Source organism: Panulirus ornatus, chromosome 61, assembly GCF_036320965.1.
Source record: "Panulirus ornatus isolate Po-2019 chromosome 61, ASM3632096v1, whole genome shotgun sequence".
NCBI lineage: Eukaryota > Metazoa > Arthropoda > Malacostraca > Decapoda > Palinuridae > Panulirus > Panulirus ornatus.
Window position 1 is genome coordinate 1,268,203 of NC_092284.1, and position 20,680 is coordinate 1,288,882.

Below are 20,680 nucleotides of genomic sequence, written 5' to 3' on the forward strand. Positions count from 1 at the left end.
CGACACTTGTGTATGCCCTTGACTAGAAATGCTTTATAGAAAGTAATGTCCACCTAGACTACATTAAATACCATTGTCGCTATGTGTACTGCATGCTACACACAAATTGTAGATGGAAAAAGGTTCAAGTGAAAAGATACATACAATGATAACAATGAGTTTTTACTTATCTCTACAGTGGTCCATCGTTATGCAGGACAATATAAAACTATCTTGTATGGACAGAGGAAGGTGCCATGGAAAGGTAGGTGGGGTAGTATCAGCATTGATCTTTCATTACCTACAAAATGACAAAAAAATTCTGCTATCATCTTGCACATGTTTAACAGAAGAACCACAACAAAACCCACCGATAAGTTACACAAAAAATTCATAAAATTGGTAAACAGCTTTTTCAAGTGCATGATTAAAGCAGATAAGACCATATTTCAATAGTGTGCTCAAAACTTTGTCTTCTATACACAGTGTTGGCTTTAAAGGTCAACTCAATGCACAAACCTTCTAATTTTGGATAACTGAGATTTGGAATTACCTGCCACTTCAAAGGTCTTTAAGGTCATTAATGTCCTAAATTCGAATAACTATGCAAACCCAAGCTTTATACATATAACCAACTGTCACAATACAGTACCACCACCTAAGCTATATAAACAAGTTCCCAATAAGTCTATGTACTTATGATCTGCTTGCCAGGGCATCCTTCAAGAAATTCCAGCAAATTCCTATTTTTATTTACTACCACTGACTATGCATTACTTTTGCAATGGCACAACTTTAACATGAGCAAAAATAATCTGAAGAAATCATTTGTAAGTAAAAGAAAATACAACAAAAAATTTAAACATTTCAAAGTGGCAGTGCAATTAAGGGATGTAATCAGTTCTGATTATGTTAGTAAGGAGTGTTCAACACCTACAAGACTCCAGTAGATCTACAGAATGCAGTCATATAATATTTGACCAATTCTGTAAACCCCTAAATTATTTGACTTCTGTTAGCAGAATTAATTTTCTACACAAACATTTCCAAACTTAGCGAAGAAGAATCAGAAAAATGAAGTGACCTCATACTCGTACACTCTGCCTGTCATGCATAATGTGAAAACAGCACCTACCTAAAACACACGTGTCTTCATAAGCCCTTAGTGCATACTGCCCCATACACAACAACGATCCAGATAATTTTGTTCCAGCCACATCTCCCACCCTCCTAAATGTTAAATTTAAATCAGACTGTGGTATCCCCAGCCTCCTTTCAATTCATGGTCTTCTCATCCCCCTACCTCCTTCCACTTCTGACACATGCATCCCCTTTCTTCATCTGTCATCTATCTCCACACCATTTCAGCACACCCTGGTCAGCTTTTAATCAGACTGCACATATCACAATTTCCTTTAACACCTTCATTCTCTGCAAGAGCAAATGCACATCACACCCATGTTATCCTTGCACATAATTTCCAACATAACCCACTTCCATTCTCTCGCAAGACTCGAGATTCATCTACACAACACTGCTGGAAGTACTATAACTTCAAACATATACCAATCTTTGTCCTTAAAGATGCTGACCTCATTCAACTACAAACTTCAATGAATGCAAGACCTTAGCTCCCATCTCCCACCCTATGACTCACTTTAGCCACCATGGTTCCATAAGCTACCATGTCCACTCCCAGTCAATGGCAAACGGCAAATGATTCATCTGTCATGCCCCCCTTCCCCAGCATTCACCTGTACAAAGTGAAACAACACATCCTTGACACTAACACACCACTGAAATCCACTCATACTTCTCCCAACTCATAATGCCTTACTCTCAGAACAACAACTCGCTCCACTTGGTAACCTTCGAACTACCCCGTACATTTGCAACACCTTTACACAAGCCTCTCTCGCCCATCATACACTTCCTCCAGATCTGCAAATGCTACTACAATTCTCTCTCTTTTCCCTTTCCCCAGGTATTTCTCGTTCATATTCAAAGCAAACATCCTAATTAACACATCCTTTACTAAAGATAAAGCCACATTCTTCCAAACCAGTCTGATGTTCTGTGCACGCAAGAGTAATCCACTCGATCACCCCATTTCCACACACCTTGCCAGGTATACTGCACAAAAATATACCTCTAATTTGATCATATAGCATAGTAAAGGGATGTGAACAAACAACACCATTCTTCTATTCCTGGTCCTCACTCACTCAACAGGTATGACAAAATGAGTATAATTTTTCCCACTTGCCTTTATATAATAAGGGCTCTATACATGCAGTCTCTCAGTCCCCAGGAACCACCTTGGGCTGTATAAATGTTGAATAGCCTGACTAACCAATCATCACCTTTCTATGAAACTCAACAGCAATCCCATCCACTCTAGACACTTTACCACACTCGCATCTTACCAAATCTCTCACTGCTGCTCACTTGACAACAAACCTCTAAACATGCCAACTCATTCCAGACATCCATATCCACCATCCTATCATCGAACAATCATTCATCCTTCATAATACTCACTCCAATTCTTTTTATCTATGCTTGTTACTACTTCCCCACCTACTACCCTGTCACTAATTTGGTTTCTTGTTCTCTCACTCTCTTTCAGATGTATTTTCTCGTTCTCCCTGAATTCTATCAACACCATGCACAATTTCGCTGCCTCTCTCATCTGCCCTCTTTTTCAGATCCTATACTTTTTACTTGACCTGCCAATTTCTCTTGTTCACCTCCCTCTTGCTTGCCCTCCTTCCCTTCAGGTAAATTCCATATAACTATTTTCTCTAAATAGCATTTTAACTACCTAAACCAACCATTCACTACCCTCCCTTTGTAATTATCCTACATCCCACCTTCCAAATGCCATACATTTCACCTTAACATCTCAGCTCTGCTTCCCCAATTATCTTTCACACCCTTCCTTATTTTTACTCACTATGCCAATTTTCACCGAATTTCTTGGTATCTCTGCAAACACGCTTCTTTTCCAACCTCACACCTTCACCACCTATGTAACAAATCCTTCCCACTATCTACATCTCTGATGCCCATTCCCTTTGGGATCTCCTTCAAGAGAGTGGCCATGGCAAGTTTCCATAACCGTTGAACTCTGTGTACGTTTTAGCCTATAGTGCCTCACCCATAACGTGCCACTGTCAATGTAACTAGCACAGTTTTCAGAGGCTGCTACCTAATGTTCCTACTCATCTTCCCCTCTTCCTAAATCATCACAAACTTTCAAACTTGCTTCTACCAAGAAATGACCAGACATCTAATCTGTCAATCTCAGTTTTTCACATCCAAAAACCTCACCTTGGCACAGCAGTCAATAAAAGTACTTAATCCAATAATTTTCATTGATCCCTAACCCCAACCTCCCAATTCAACCTGTCTGTACCTGATTCTCCTTTTTTCAACTGTTTTCTCAATCCCCAATCATTTTTTCAGCATACAGCTTGACTAGCTGTTCCACATTTACATCAAATACATCTTGCCCTCCTTTTATAACCTCAACTATTAAATCATCCACTCATGAACTGATTTTCTACTATCAAGATTTCATGATTTGCATCAAAGGTAACTGATGCACTAACTCAGATCCTCCCAAATAGCATCCATTTCTTATGCCTCTCACTATCCAGCTCATGTGGTTCACTTTCGTTCTATCCTTAAATCTAAAACTCTCTTCCTTACACATTCTAAACATACCCCAAAGCTCCTTCACTCTTGCCCTCAAATAAAACCCAGACTTTACCCTGAGCATTTCCCACACCTGTCCCTTGAACTTTAGTTTCACTCAGTCAAAATATGTCCAGGCTCCTCTACCAAACACTGCACCCTATCTCTCCTAGTTTCTCATTCTGGGACTCTTAACAGCTTCAGGGGTATCCTCCACATCAGAGCAGGGTAAGGTGACGTCCTTAATGACAACATACTTTTGAAGTCACTGATGGTGATATGACCGCATCCAAGGTGACTTCTTGCTTGCAATGTTACCACTTGCAGGTGAAGCCTGCTACACCCATTTATGTTAATACTACCACATATACATAAAACAATCATCTCTAAGCAGAGTTCAGATCCATGCTGTCCTGGTGGTGGGCTAACTTCCAAAAACTAAGGCTTAAAACATAGGTTTAAAATCCCATCCTATTCTAGTTAGTATTGCCAAATTGCATTTTTCTGGGAATAAAACTATCCCTGGCCACAGACTTCCTTATTCATCTGAAGAGAGAAATAATTCCTTTTACCTATATGTTCGTGACATGGGAATCTAATACTGCCTGAAATGTTTATTGAAAAGTTACTCATTTTAACACTCAAGAACAGACAAATAACTAAATGACCAGACAAAGACAAAAACTTAGGGCAATTAATATAATTATAGGAATTGGCTTCACTGGTAAATAAGTAAATATGGATCAAGAAGTCAGAGGGGAACTACACTTTTTATAAATTTTCAAAAGGCTAAGACAGATACCACAACTGCATGGTTTCTAAACTAGCATGGAGCCGTCTTATTCAATTTGAGGAAAATCTAAAGTTAATATGGTCAGTATTAAACAACAGTTTTCATTTTGAACCGTTGTATTACAATTTCACTAAGCCACCTTAGACCTCAGAATCCAGTTTTCTACAAAATCATACACAATACAAACAAAGCAGCATAAATCGTGGAATGCATTATCATAAAATGAGTAGCCACTCTTAAATGCTAAAGATCTGTTTTCCAGATCTAATCATAAAACACTGCAAGTTATAAGGCCCTTTATCTTACCCTATATTTAATTACAGGCAGGACTTGTATAAAATATCACTTACATCATATGAAGAATGCTTGCCACAATGACTGAGCCACTCCATAAACCTTAACAAATCATTGTGTTCAATTCTCTACTAGTGAGATGAAGGCATGGTGTCTAAAATGCCACTAAGTACCTTTAAGCATCTCTTGGCATACCTATCAAAATATAAATTCACTTTAAGGATATGTTATGCAACAGTGGGAACTTCACCCATACTGGCTGAATGGAGAAAAGCATACAGCAATAACATGCAACAGAAGAACCAGGCAAATTACAGCTTTTGGATGCTATCTGAGCATTGTTGTATGAATGATGACTACAAGGCCAGCCACGAAACAGACTCGTGGGCAAGTCATCATACAAAAACTAGTGTTAGAATAAGTAGAACTTCTGCAGACCAAACATATCTACTTAAAATAAGTACCATTTTTATAAATGTACCCTTGTTTTATCATGAAATTAACACTAGACCTTACATATTAATTGAATGTGTATGATGCTTAAATCAAAACCATACATACAGCCTCTATGTATCACAACGCAAATTATAAATAAAACGCTCTACCAAGTCTTATATTGTACAAAAGAGGCTACTTTCATCATTAAATCAATCACAAATATGAAGTGTACCAATATTCAAAGGGCTAAATCTTTCAAAGACATGACCCACTAATTGGATGATCAAGTGATATCGATGAGAGGGGAGGAGGTGGCTGGCTGGTGTGGGTAGCGGATGGGCAAACGGAGGGGCGTGCTAGCCAAACCTGCCTCAGGGCCACCTGTACCTGTGAAAGAGGCCTGACTAACTAACTTTCCTCGAGTCAGTGTGTGTGTACAAATATCTATCGACATGCACAAGTATGCGTAGAAAGAAAGTTTAATGCAAAGAAACAGGCAACATAAAAGAATAAAAACACCCACATGCAAGCATTTCTAGATGGATGGACAAGTCAACCTTGTCCTAAACCTAGTGACAACTCCACAGCAAGAAATCTGTTACTTAAACCTTCCAGTGGCAAATACTGGATTAAAAATAACATGTGGATAAGAAAATGTTTGGCATGTTATTCACACTATACATCCCAAAACCACTGTATGCTCAAGTTTAATCATCAAACTTACTGAAGCACAAACATAATTGTAAGAGTTCAAAGAGAAGCAAGCTGGGGAAGCCAAGCTACAAAGGGTTTGTGGATAGTCAATGTGTTTACTATGAAGAGGAGAGTAATGTATGACCAAATCATAGCCTTCAAATTTCTGAATCGCTTTGATACCAACACCAATCAGTTCTTTGTGTCAGGCAAAAAGCATAAAAGAAAAAACTTTAAATGGACATATAAAACTACTGCTTTTGTAGCAGTGGTGAATGAGTGTAGTAAACCAACAAAATGATGAATGCTTCCAGCATGCAGTTTAAAAAGCTGACCGACGTGTAGAAAGTTCAAACAATGGGGAACCACACAAGTAAAGCTCCCTCCAGAAACCAAACAAGCAGGTAATTACGCACAGCAGGCAGGCAAAAAAGTGCTGACAGCAGAGAAACAGCTTACATCTATATCTACAGGAGCAACAAACCACTGTTTTGAAGGTAATGGAATGGGTGTGTGCTTTCAGATATCCCCTAAAATATTCTTAGATTATAAGAATATCACTGGAGTGGAGATGAATAAGCAAACACTACAAGGGACTGCCTAGAAGGAAGCGCTAACGAAGGCCAAATCTGTGCCACCTAAATCATTTACCACCCCATTATCTTGAACCACCAAGTACACAATAATCATTTATATTCTATTTTGCTTTGTCGCTGTCTCTCGCGTTAGCAAGGTAGCGCAAGGAAACAGACGAAAGAATGGCCCAACCCACCCAAATACACATGTATATACATACACATCCACACATGCAAATATACATACCTATACATCTCAACTTATACATATATACACAGACACTTTTTTTTTTTTGCTTTGTCGCTGTCTCCCGCGTTTGCGAGGTAGCGCAAGGAAACAGACGAAAGAAATGGCCCAACCCACCCCCATACACATGTATATACATACGTCCACACACGCAAATATCCATACCTACACAGCTTTCCATAGTTTACCCCAGACGCTTCACATGCCCTGATTCAATCCACTGACAGCACGTCAACCCCGGTATACCACATCGATCCAATTCACTCTATTCCTTGCCCTCCTTTCACCCTCCTGCATGTTCAGGCCCCGATCACACAAAATCGGTTTCACTCCATCTTTCCACCTCCAATTTGGTCTCCCACTTCTCCTCGTTCCCTCCACCTCCGACATATATCCTCTTGGTCAATCTTTCCTCACTCATTCTCTCCATGTGCCCAAACCATTTCAAAACACCCTCTTCTGCTCTCTCAACCACGCTCTTTTCATTTCCACAGACATACATATATACATAATTCATTGTCTGCCTTTATTCATTCCCATCGCCACCTCGCCACACATGAAATAACCACCCCCCTCCCCCCTCATGTGTGTGAGGTAGCCCTAGGAAAAGACAAAGGCCACATTTGTTCACACTCTCTAGCTGTCATGTAATAATGCACCGAAACCACAACTCCCTTTCCACATCAAGGCCCCACAAAACATAACATGGTTTACCCCAGACACTTCACATGCCCTGATTCAATCCATTGACAGCACGTTGACCCCAGTATACCACATCGTTCCATTTCACTATTTCACCCTCCTGCATGTTCAGGCCCCAATCACAATCTTTTTCACTCTATCTTTCCACCTCCATTTTGGTCTCCCACTTCTTGTTCCCTCCACCTCCGACAAATATTTCCTGTCAATCTTTCCTCACTCATTCTCTCCATGTGACCAAACCATTTCAAAACACCCTCTTCTTCTCTCTCAACCACTCTTATTACCACACCTCTCTGAACCTACTTGAACTTACTTGATCAAACCACCTCACACCACACTGTCCTCATGCATCTCATTTCCAGCACATCCACCCTCCTGCGCACAACTCTATCTGTAGCCCACGCCTCGCAACCGTATAACATGGTTGGAACCATTATTCCTTCAAACATAGCCATTTTTGCTTTCCGAGATAATGTTCTCGACTTTCACACATTCTTCAACGCTCCCAGAACTTTTGCCCCCTCCCCAACCCTATGATTCACTTCCGCTTCCATGGTTCCATCCGCTGCCAAATCCACTCCCAAATATCTAAAACGCTTCACTTCCTCCAGTTTTTCTCCATTCAAACTTACCTCCCAATTGACTTGACCCTCAATCCTACTGTAAATACTAACCTTGCTCTTACATTTACTCTCAGCTTTCTTCTTTCACACACTTTACCAAACTCAGTCACCAGCTTCTGCAGTTTCTCACATGAATCAGCCACCAGCACAGTATCATCAGCGAACAACAACTGACTCACTTCCAAAGCTCTCTCATCCACAACAGACTGCGTACTTGCCCCTTTCCAAAACTCTTGCATTCACCTCCCTAACAAACCCATTCATAAACAAATTAAACAACCATGGGAGTATCACACACCCCTGCCGCAAACCTACATTCACGAGTACCAATCACTTTCCTCTCTTCCTACACGTATACATGCCTTACATCAATAACTTTTCACTGCTTCTAACAACTTGCTTCCCACACCATATATTCTTAATACCTTCCACAGAGCATCTCTATCAACTGTATCATATGCCTTCTCCAGATCCATAAATGCTAAAGACAAATCCATTTGCTTTTCTAAGTATTTCTCGCATACATTCTTCAAAGCAAACACCTGATCCACACATCCTCTACCACTTATGAAACCACATTGCTCTTCCCCAATCTGATGCTCTGTACATGCCTTCACCCTCTCAATCAATACCCTCCCATATAATTTACCAGGAATGCTCAACAAACTTATACCTCTAATTTGAGCACTCGCTTCTATCCCCTTTGCCTTTGTACAATGGCACTATGCAAGCATTCCGCCAATCCTCAGGCACCTTACCACGAGTCATACATACATTAAATAACCTTACCAACCAGTCAACAATACTGTCACCCCTTTTTTAATACTTTCCACTGCAATACCATCCAACCCCGCTGCCTTGCCGGCTTTCATCTTCCGCAAAGCTTTTACTACATCTCTGTTTATCAAATAATCTTCCCTAACCCTCTCACTTTGCACACCACCTCGACCAAAGCACCCTATATCTGTAAGGATCAGGTATTTGCTTTGAAGAATGCATGTGAGAAATACTTAGAAAAGCAAATGGATTTGTATGTAGCATTTATGGATCTGGAGAAGGCATATGATAAAGAGTTGATAGATATGCTCTGTGGAAGGTATTAAGAATATATGGTGTGGGAGACAAGTTGTTAGAAGCAGTGAAAAGTTGTTATCAAGGATGTAAGGCATGTGTACGTGTAGGAAGAGAGGGAAGTGATTGGTTCTCAATGATGTGTGATGTCTCCATGGTTGTTTAATTTGTTCATGGATGGGGTTGTTAGGGAGGTGAATGTAAATTTTGGAAAGAGGGGCAAGTATGCAGTCTTTTGGGGATGAAAGATGTTGGGAAGCGAGTCAGTTGTTGTTCACTGATGATACTGCGCTGGTGGCTGAATCATGTGAAAAACTGCAAAAGCTGGTGACAGTTTGGTAAAGTGTGTGAAAGAAGAAAGCTAAGAGTAAATGTGAATAAGAGCAAGGTTATTAATATTAAGTACAGTAGGGGTGAGGGACAAGTCAATTGGGCAGGAAGTTTGAATGGAGAAAAACTGGAGGAAGTGAAGTGTTTTAGATATCTGGGAGTGGATTTTGGCAGCGGATGGAACCATGGAAGAGGAAGTGAATCATAGGGTGGGGGAGGGGGCGAAAGTTCTGGGAGCGTTGACGAACGTGTGGAAGTCGAGAACATTATCTCGGAAAGCAAAAATGGGTATGTTTGAAGGAATAGTGGTTCCAACAATGTTATATGGTTGCAAGGCGTGGGCTATGGATGAGATGTGCGCAGGAGGGTGGATGTGCTGGAAACGAGACATTCGAGGACAATATGTCGTGTGGGGTGGTTTGATCAAGTAATAGGGTAAGAGAGGTGTGGTAAGAGTGTGGTTGACAAAGAAGAGGGTGTTTCGAAATGGTCTGGTCACAAGGAGACAATGAGTGAGGAAAGATTGACAGAATGTGTGTGTCAGAGGTGGAGGGAACGAGAAGTGGGAGACCAAATTGGAGGTAGAAGGATGGAGTGAAAAAGATTTTGAGTGATTGGGGCCTAAGCATGCAGGAGGGTGAAAGGCGTGCAAGGAATAGATGAATTGGAACGATGTGGTATACCGGGGTCGACGTGCTGTCAATGGATTGAACGAGGGCACGTGAAGTGTCTTGGGTAAACCATGGAAAGTTAAGTGGGGCCTGGATGTGGAAAGGGAGCTGTGGTTTCGGTGCATTATTACCTGACAACCAGAGACTGAGTGTGAGCGAATGTGGCCTTTGTTGTCTTTTCCTAGCACTACCTTGCACACATGAGGGGGGAAGGGGTTGTTATTTCATGTGTGGCAGGGTGGCGATGTGAATGAATAAAAGCAGACAGTATGAATTATATACATGTGTATATATGTATATGTGTATATATAATATGTATACGTTGAGATGTAAAGGTATGTATATGTGCATGTATATACATGTGGGTGGGTTGGGCCACTCTTTCGTCAATTTTCTTGTGCTACCTCGCTAACGCGGAAGATAGCGACAAAGCAAAATAAATACTTAAAACATGATATAATCACAAGCTCAACTATAACAATATGATGGAAAGTAATAAACATTCAGATAACAGTGATAAACATTCATTCAAACAGCAACCGAGATAATTCATGTAAGGAAGGAATCCATATTAGCCATGGACTTACTTCTTTTAGTTTTGGATGATATGGGTTTGAGCATTGGCGGCGTGGAAGTGGCATTGCCTGTGGGCGGGTTTGCAGGGTTGAGCAGCAAGTCACTGGAGGAGTGTTGCCTACGTCCAGGAGGTAGTACAGGTGCTAGACTCCCAGAGAGGCTAGTAGTTGTCGTAGATACGCCTGAGCTCAATCCTGATACACCCACAGTTCCTCCAGCAACACTACTGGTGCCCACTGACTGGACGACTGTAGCTTCTTCAGAAAGAGTGCGGGCATGGGGTGAACGTCGAGCAAGGCCACGAGTGTGGGCAGGGGAGCCTGGGACGCTGGAACTACTCACACTAACTGTCTCGCCTACCATGTGGATCAAAGGTTATGAGACTACCTATTCCCCTTTAATAGCATCTTATGATAATAAAGTCCCTATGACAAATTCATATGGGTAATCTTAACGAGGATTACTTATGAAACTACTGTAAAGCCTATCTTTGTCTACCATAAGTTCCATTCCAAGTTTAATGGTGTGGAACAGGTACATACAGACTTTCCAAACATCTACACTCTTACTTAATCTACACCCTTTGAGTTAATACAAGACATATACACTTCTGTACTTGTAACGTGTGCTTCTTCATATTCTAAGCAGACTTCACACTTCTGTACTTGTAAAGTGTATTTCATTTTCTAAATAGACTTCATTTATAAGGGCTTCTTAGTTTTCCACTTTTCACACTAACTTGACCAAGTGTCACCAATGTCTCCATTCATATGTAATCCATAAACAAAATACTGTACTTCCACTATATAATGCAATCCCCAATCATTCCCCTAGCATTTTCATCTAAAATATCTATTCCTTAACAATTCTCTCACCACATCTATCATCTCTTGCAGTCTACCTCTCTTCCAAGCACCTTCTACTTTACAAACACATCATCCTCTGAAAAGGTCAAACTCATGCCTTATAAAGCTTAGAATCCTTCAAGCTTTTTCTGTTAAATTCAAACAATTCTGATAGATTACAAGCTTCGTACCAGCTTCTGCGAAACACATGTGATTCAAATGTTGCAAACATAATTCAGACCATGGACCCAATGAGGAGGGAATTCAAAGGTCACAAGTACTAATCACTTCACTTAGGCAACTTAAACATAACCTCTACTTCAGGGAGTAGGATTCTTCAAAAACAAACTCTTAGGTTAAACCATTCTGAACATATATATATCCCTGGGGATAGGGGAGAAAGAATACTTCCAACACATTTCCTGCATGTCATAGAGGTGACTAAAATGGGAGGGAGCAGGGGGCTGGAAATCCTATCCTCTCATTTTTAATTTTCCAAAAGAAGGAACAGAGAAGGGGGACCAAGCGAGGATATTCCCTCAAAGGCTCAGTCCTCTGTTCTTAATTCTACCTCGCTAACGTGGGAAATGGCAAACAGCATGAAAAAGTTATTTATTTATTTATTTATTTTACTTTGTCGGTCTCACAAGCTCTTTTTTATACTCTGTTGCTGTCTCCCGCGTCAGTGAGGTAGCGCAAGGAAACAGACGAAAGAATGGCCCAACCCACCAACAAACATGTATATACATACACATGCACATATACATACCTAAACATCTCAACGTATACATATTCATACACACAGACATATACATACATACACATGTACATAATTCATACTGTCTGCCCTTATTCATTCCTGTCGCCACCCTGCCACACATGAAATGAAAATCCCCTCCCCCCAAATGTGGGCGAGGTAGTGCTAGGAAAAAAAAGGCCAGATTTGTTCACACTGTCTCTAGCTGTCATGTATAATGCACCAAAACCACAGCTCCCCTTCCACATCCAGGCCCCACAGATCTTTCCATGGTTTACCCCAGACGCTTCACATGCCTTAGTTCAATCCATTGACAGCATGTCGACCCCAGTATACCACATCGTTCCATTTCACCATTCCTTGCAAGCCTTTCACCCTCCTGCATGTTTAGGTCCCAATCACTAATCTTTTTCACTCCATCTTTCCACCATCAATTTGGTCTCCCACTTCTTGTTCCCTCCACCTCCGACATATATTCTGTCAATCTTTCCTCACTCATTCTCTCCATGTGACCAAACCATTTCAACACATCCTCTGCTCTCAACCACACACTATTACCACATATCTCTCTTACCCTTTCATTACTTACTTGATCAAACCACCTCACACAACACTGTCCTCAAACATCTCATTTCCAGCACACCCACCCTCCTCCACACAACTTTATCTATAGCCCATGCCTCAACCATATAACCTTGTTGGAACCACTATTCCTTCAAACAATCCCATTTTTGCATTCCAAGATAACGTTCTTGACTTCCACACATTTTTCAACGCTCCCAAAACTTTCACCCCCTCCCCAACCCTATGATTCACTTCCACATCCATGGTTCCATCCACTGCCAAATCCACTCCAAGATATCTAAAACATTTCCTCCAGTTTTCTCCATTCAAACTTACCTCCCAATTGACTTGTCCCTCAACCCTACTGTACTATTAACTCTTATTCACATTTACTCTCAGCTTTCTTCTTTCACATACTTTAACAAACTCAGTCACCAGCTTTTGCAGTTTCTCACCCGAATCAGGCACCAGTGCTGTATCATCAGCGAACAACAACCGACTCACTTCCCAAGCTCTCTCATCCACAACAGACTGCATACTTGCCTCTCTTTCCAAAACCCTTGCATTCATCTCCCTAACAACCCCATCCATAAACAAATTAAACCACCATGGAGACATCACACACCCTTGCCGCAAACTGACATTCACTGAGAACCAATCACTTTCCTCTCTTCCTACACGTACACATGCCTTACATCCTCGATAAAAACTTTTCACTGCTTCTAACAACTTGCCTCCCACATCTCTATCAACTATCATATGCCTTCTCCAGATCCATAAATGCTACATACAAATCCATTTGCTTTTCTAAGTATTTCTCATACATTCTTTCAAGCAAACACCTGATCCACGCATCCTCTACCACTTCTGAAACCACACTGCTCACATACATTCTTCAAAGCAAACACCTGATCCACACATCCTCTACCATTTATGAAACCACACTACTCTTCCCCAATCTGATGCTCTGTACATGCCTTCACACCCTCAATCAATACCCTCACATAAAATTTACCAGGAATACTCAACAAACTTATACCTCTGTAATTTGAGCACTCACCTTTATCCCCTTTGCCTTTGTACAATGGTACTATGGAAGCATTCCACCAATCCTCAGGCACCTCACCATGTCATTAAATAACCTTACCAACCAGTCAACAATACAGTCACCCCCTTTTTTAATAAATTCCACTGCAATACCATCCAAACCCGCTGCCTTGCCGGCTTTCATCTTCCGCTAAGCTTTTACTATCTCCTCTCTTTACCAAATCATTTTCCCTAACCCTCTCACTTTGCACACCAACTCGACCAAAACATCCTATATCTGCCACTATCACAGTCAACAAACCTTCAAAATACGCCATCTCCTCACATCACCACTACTTACCACCTTCACCAATGTTCCCATTTGTTCCCTTGTCTTACATAATTTATTTACCTCCTTCCAAAACATTTTATTCTACCTAAAATTTAATGATACTCTCACCCCAACTCTCATTTGCCCTCTTTCACCACCTGCACCTTTCTCTTGACCTCCTGCCTCTCTTGTAAATCCACTCATTTGCATTATTTCCCTGCAAAAATCGTCCAAATGCCTCTTCTCTTTCACTAATAATCTTACTTCATCCCACCACTAGCTACCCTTTCTAATCTGCCCACCATCCACGCTTCTCATGCCACAAGCATCTTTTACGCAAGCCATCACTGCTTCCCTAAATAAATCTATTTCCTACCCCACTTCCCTTACATCCTTTGCTCTCACCTTTTTCCATTCTGCACTCAGTTTCTCCTGGTACTTCCTCAAGTCTCCTTCCCAAACTCACTTATTCTCATCACTCTCTTCACTATTACATTATCTCTTCTGAAAACCTCTACAGATCTCCACATGCTTCCAGATGCACTTCGCAGTACATTAACATACAAAAGTCTCTCGCGTGCCTATCAATTAACATGTAATCCAACAACGCGTTCTAGCCATCTCTCCTACTTACATACGTATACTTATGTATCTCTCCTTTTTTAAACAAGGTATTCCCAATCACCAGTCCTTTTTCAGCGCACAAATCTACAAGCTCTTCATTTCCATTTACAACACTGAACAGCCAATGTACAATTATTCCCTCAACTGCCACATTGCTCACCTTTGCATTCAAATCACCCATCACTATAACCCGTTCTCATGCATCAAAACTAACACACTCAGCTGCTCCCAAAACACTTGCCTCATGATCTTTCTTCTCATGCCCAGGTGCATATGCATCAATTATCACCAATCTCTCCAGTCACTTTCAGTTTTAACCATATCAATCTAGTTTACTTTCTTACAAAGAGGACATACGTGTCAAAGGTGGAGTGAACAAGAAGTGGGAGACCAAATTGATGGTGGAAGGATGAAATGAAAGATCTTGAGTGATCGGGGCCTGAACATGCAGGAGGGTGAAAGGCATGCAAGGAATAGTGAAGTGGAGCGATGTGGTATGCCGGGGTCGACGTGCTGTCAATGGATTGAACCAGAGCATGTGAAGCATCGGGTAAACCATGGAAAGTTCTGTGGGGCCTGAATGTGGAAAGGGAGCTGTGGTTTCGGTGCATTATACGTGACAGTGTGAACGAATGTGGACTTTGTTGTCTTTTCCTATCACTACCTCGCGCGCATGCGGGGGGAGGGGGGTTGACGACGAGAATGAATAAAGGCAGCAAGTACGAATTATGTACATATGTATAATACATAATATATATATCAAAGGCTCAGTATATTGTCTGTCTTAAATGAAATATAACAGTAAGGAGATTCACTGTTTCTTTTCCGAGCTTTGAATGAAGTGTCATATGCTGTCGCTGGTGTGCAAGTGTAAGTGTGTATTCGGTTGAAGATGGCTACAATTATGTAGGAACTGCTTTGGTTGCTCTACCACAGAAGGTGTTATGTAACATGTACCTGAGCGTCCTCTTGTGACAACGAGCTGCCGCTGTGTGTGAAGGATCTGTCGCAGGTGGTGGTCTAGCACATCCTCATGTTGTCTCGTCACAAGAGGTTTCAGCGACTGACTGCGACTTGGCAGCGTGCCTTCCACCTGTAATGGCACAAAGTGTGTGTTAAGGAGAGTCTAAGAAGGAACGCAGTTTATCTATACCCCCCTAACCTCTTTCTTTAAGAGTGTAAAACATCCCTATACCCTTCTCTTTATTCTCGTTTTGGTTCAATCAGTATTTCTAAATCAAAACCGAGACCTCCTCTTTACTGAAAGGACCCTGTGACATCATGATGGTACCTACCACTACTGTCTTACTTCTGCCTTGCATCCACAGTCACACACACACACACACCAACTACAAGCCATCACGTAGACACTGGACCTGTTACCCATGACCCTGAATGTATGACGCCTGCAGTTTTTTTTTTAAGCCTCGTTATTATGCCACACATTACGTCACAACATGCCACGCCATCACATGCATCTTTCTAGGGGGGGGGTGTGTACCCCACTCCCTCCCCCCAAGCTGAACTGGCCAACACTACCAACCTCCCCCCTTTCCCCTCACCTGCGGAGGAGGAGGAGGAGGAGGAGGATCTTCCTCCAGAGTCTTGGGCACAGGGAAGACGAACACGTTCTTGGCGAGCGTCTTGGGTAGGGAGGTTGGTGGAGGGGACCGTATGAGGTGCTCGTGAACCTCAGAAAGCGACAGGACTCCTTCCTGGCTCTGTGAACAAGGTCAAGTTAATGGTGTTAATACACCGCCATACACGCTCAAACGCATCAAACAAAATAATTTTTTTTAAAGTACTTAATCTACGAATAAATGTAACCAACTCTCTCAAAGAACATGGATAAAGGTTTCGTCCAAACCAATGAGACTAATCCATTAATATCTTTTTTTAAAGTATTTCATCTACGAACAAATGTAACCAACTCTCTCAAAGAACATGGATAGAGGTTTCGTCCAAACCAATGAGACATTAATCCAATAATATGATTTTTAAGTACTTAACCTACGAACAAATGTAACCAACCCTCTCAAAGAACATGGATAAAGGTTTCATCCAAACCAATGAGACATTAAGCCATTAATATCCTTAACCTTCCTTTGAAGAGTTAAAAAAAAAAATTATTATGCATAAATCTTAATCTGTAAATAATTTTTTGTACAGGAGGAAGAGTTTTGACACATTCATGGCCCTCTGCACTTCTCAATGAACTATTTTCTAAGGTATGAGCAGGGAGCCTCGACCCTGCCAATACCTTTCCCCCTGTAAACTGGTGGGTTAATGCAAGGCAAAACTGGAGAGGTTGTGGTACATCAGAGAGAAACGAGTATAGATGTCAGGGCTGTTAGGCGAAGTAATTACATAGAGTAGTTGAGGACCTAATTAGGGCAACTGGGTTGACTATGGACACGAAGGTGTTGTTACCAGTACTTTTACAAGTGTAGTTATTATTGATTGAGGGAGGAACCCCTATAGGGGCGGGGTGTGGATGAACAGCTAGGTTGACTGTGGACCGACTGACGCATCTAGGGTTCGAACCTGTACGTTTGGCCGACCCTGACCGTGACGCATTCCCAGGCCGCCCCATCCCCAGGGTCGGCCTTACTAATAGGGTCGAGCCCTGGTTGCGGTAGTCGGTCCACAGTCAACCCTGCTGTTCATCCACACGCCCCCCTATAGGGGTAGCAACCTGAATCGTCATTAACTACTTACGTAATTACTGGTAACTACACTCGTAATTACAGACATAATAAACCAATTTCATGGGAGAACTTGAGGACATACTAACCCGTCGTGATGCGTCTTGTTCGCCACCTCACCTTTCGTTAATCCCACACTCCATCTTCCATTCCGTGCTGTTCGTTAATCACTAAACCATAAATATGAAAGTTCCTAACAATGACCGACATGATAATTGCTCACCTGGACCGGAATTTCAACGAAAATCAAGCAAGAAAATATTTTTCCAATATGGCGTCCATCGTCACCCGCCTTCCGGCCGGTAACGGACACTTACCACATAAAAAAACGCCGAATCCTCCTCAAATCACCATAGTTCTCCTGTAATTAATTAGTCAAACCATCTACCACATAAAACACCATCCATAAACCAACACTGGACGACGGAGGTGCTGCCTGAACGGCAGGAAAACGCTAAATGAAAGCCGTGGAGACTCACCTGCGAGACAAGCTGGGCTCTGTCTTCGGCCTGGCCGCCGCCGGCGATGGCCGCCACCTCCTCCTCCTCGTTCAGCGTGGTCTGGGAGTCGGCCACCCTCTGCCAACAACATCGTTCATAACCCCCATTATAACCAGCTCTCAAATGGAGACGATATGTAAAGGGAAATTCCGAACACAAGTGGGAAATTTTTTTTTAACTGTATAAAGGTATATCTATGGCATGAGGTTTTTTAAAAAATTTTCAAAGGAGGTGTTTGATTGGTCGCCAGGAGCCAATGAGAAGAGGGCTGTCGATCATTTCTACAAAGAGCACGTCTGATTGGTTCTTGTTTTCAAGGCTAGTTTTCATATTGATGGCTCTGGCCAATTAGATGTCGTCTTTTTAATTATATTCATTATAATTGGCCGGGAGTGAAACATATCTGCTCGAAATTACGTAATTTCCAATTAAAAAATTTGTTTAAAGGAAATAATAATCGAAGATATCAGAGTTTTAAATACAAGAACATTACTATAATGTCGGATATCATAATTAACAATATTTAAGATTATAATAACTACTTACAGAAAAACGTTGAGAGAAATGTTGGTGTATGTGGTTTGCCATGGAAGCTTCGAGAAACTCTACCATTATCTATTGCTATCTTTCAGATTATCTACTGAGGATATATATATATATATATATATATATATATATATATATATATATATATATATATATATATATATATATATATTGCTATGAGTCCACTAGGGGGAAAATGAAACAGGGTAAGTTGCCAAGTGCAGTTTCGTGTAATAATCACATCATCAGGGGAGACACAAGAGAGAAATATAACAGTCAGTTGATATACATCGAAGAGACGAAGCTAGGACGCCATTTGGTAAACAAGTGATTGTCCAAAACATACAACGAGCGTTCATAAACTTATCATTTTACAAATCTTATCAACAATAAAGTTATCTAATTTGTACAGACCATCACTATTATTAAGATTATAATTCTTTGTGTATTTAATAATAGAAGATTCAATGATATTTCTCTTGGTAATAGAGTTACAGTTAGTAACTGAGATGGCGTTACTCCAGTCCAATACAATGATCATAGTTTTTAATGTGATTAATAAACAAGGCATTTGGTTCTTGTCCTAGCTTCGTCTCTTCGATGTATATCAACTGACTGTTATATTTCTCTCTTGTGTCTCCCCTGATGATGTGATTATTACATGAAACTGCACTTGGCAACTTATCCTGTTTCATTTTCCCCCGTGGACCCATAGCAATATCTTGATCACGCGCAAAATTGTGATCCTTCCAATATATATATATACATATATATATATATATATATATATATATATATATATATATATATATATATATATATATATATATATATATGAAAAGCTTTTAGAAATAACTTTGAACGATGACCAGCCTACCACTCGTTACTACCACACCACAACCATCTTACCATAACTCACAACCATCCTACCACACTCCTCACAACCATCCTACCACACTCCTCACAACCATCCTACCACACTCCTCACAACCACCCTACCACACTCCTCACAACCATCCTACCACACTCCTCACAACCATCCTACCACACTCCTCACAACCATCCTACCACACTCCTCACAACCATCCTACCACACTCCTCACAACCATCCTACCACACTCCTCACAACCATCCTACCACACTCCTCACAACCATCCTACCACACTCCTCACAACCATCCTACCACACTCCTCACAACCATCCTACCACACTCTTCACAACCATCCTACCACACTCCTCACAACCATCCTACCACACTCTTCACAACCATCCTACCACACTCCTCACAACCATCCTACCACACTCCTCACAACCACCCTACCACACTCCTCACAACCATCCTACCACACTCCTCACAACCATCCTACCACACTCTTCACAACCATCCTACCACACTCCTCACAACCACCCTACCACACTCCTCACAACCATCCTACCACACTCCTCAACCATCCTACCACACTCCTCACAACCATCCTACCACACTCACCTCACAACCACCACCACCACACACCACCATCACAACCAGAACACCGCAACCACAACCACACACCACCACCACAACCAGAACACCACCACAACCACACACCACCACCACAACCACACACCACCACCACAACCACACACCACAACCACAACCACACACCACCACCACAACCACACACCATCACCACACACCACCACCACCACCACCACAACCAGAACACCGCAACCACAACCACACACCACCACCACAACCACACACCACCACCACAACCACACACCATCACAACCACACACCACCACCACCACAACCACACACCACCACCACAACCACACACCATCACAACCACACACCACCACCACAACCACACACCACCACCACAACCACACACCATCACAACCACACACCACCATCACAACCACACACCACAACCACAACCACACATCACCATCACAACCACACACCACCACCACAACCACAACACTCAGGTGTGCCTCCCCACACCCCCAGTTCACAACACAGGTGGGGCAGCGGTAACCACAACACAGCGTGTACGGTTGTAAGGTTGTGAGAAGCCTTCCCCGCCACCTCTTAACTACCACACAAAA

At 41.7% G+C, this 20,680-nt stretch overlaps 1 protein-coding gene across 1 annotated transcript; it reads right to left on the reverse strand.

Annotated features, from left to right (window-relative positions):
• Nucleotides 1–141: 141 nt before the first annotated feature.
• Nucleotides 142–18,208, reverse strand: LOC139767434 (uncharacterized; the record flags this gene model as incomplete). Its single annotated transcript, XM_071696815.1, has 5 exons — nucleotides 142–5,590; nucleotides 10,703–11,047; nucleotides 15,796–15,931; nucleotides 16,401–16,559; nucleotides 18,023–18,208. Coding segments are annotated over 5 exons (930 nt in total), but the record flags the coding sequence as incomplete, so codon positions are not given.
• Between the last annotated feature and the right edge of the window lie 2,472 nt (nucleotides 18,209–20,680).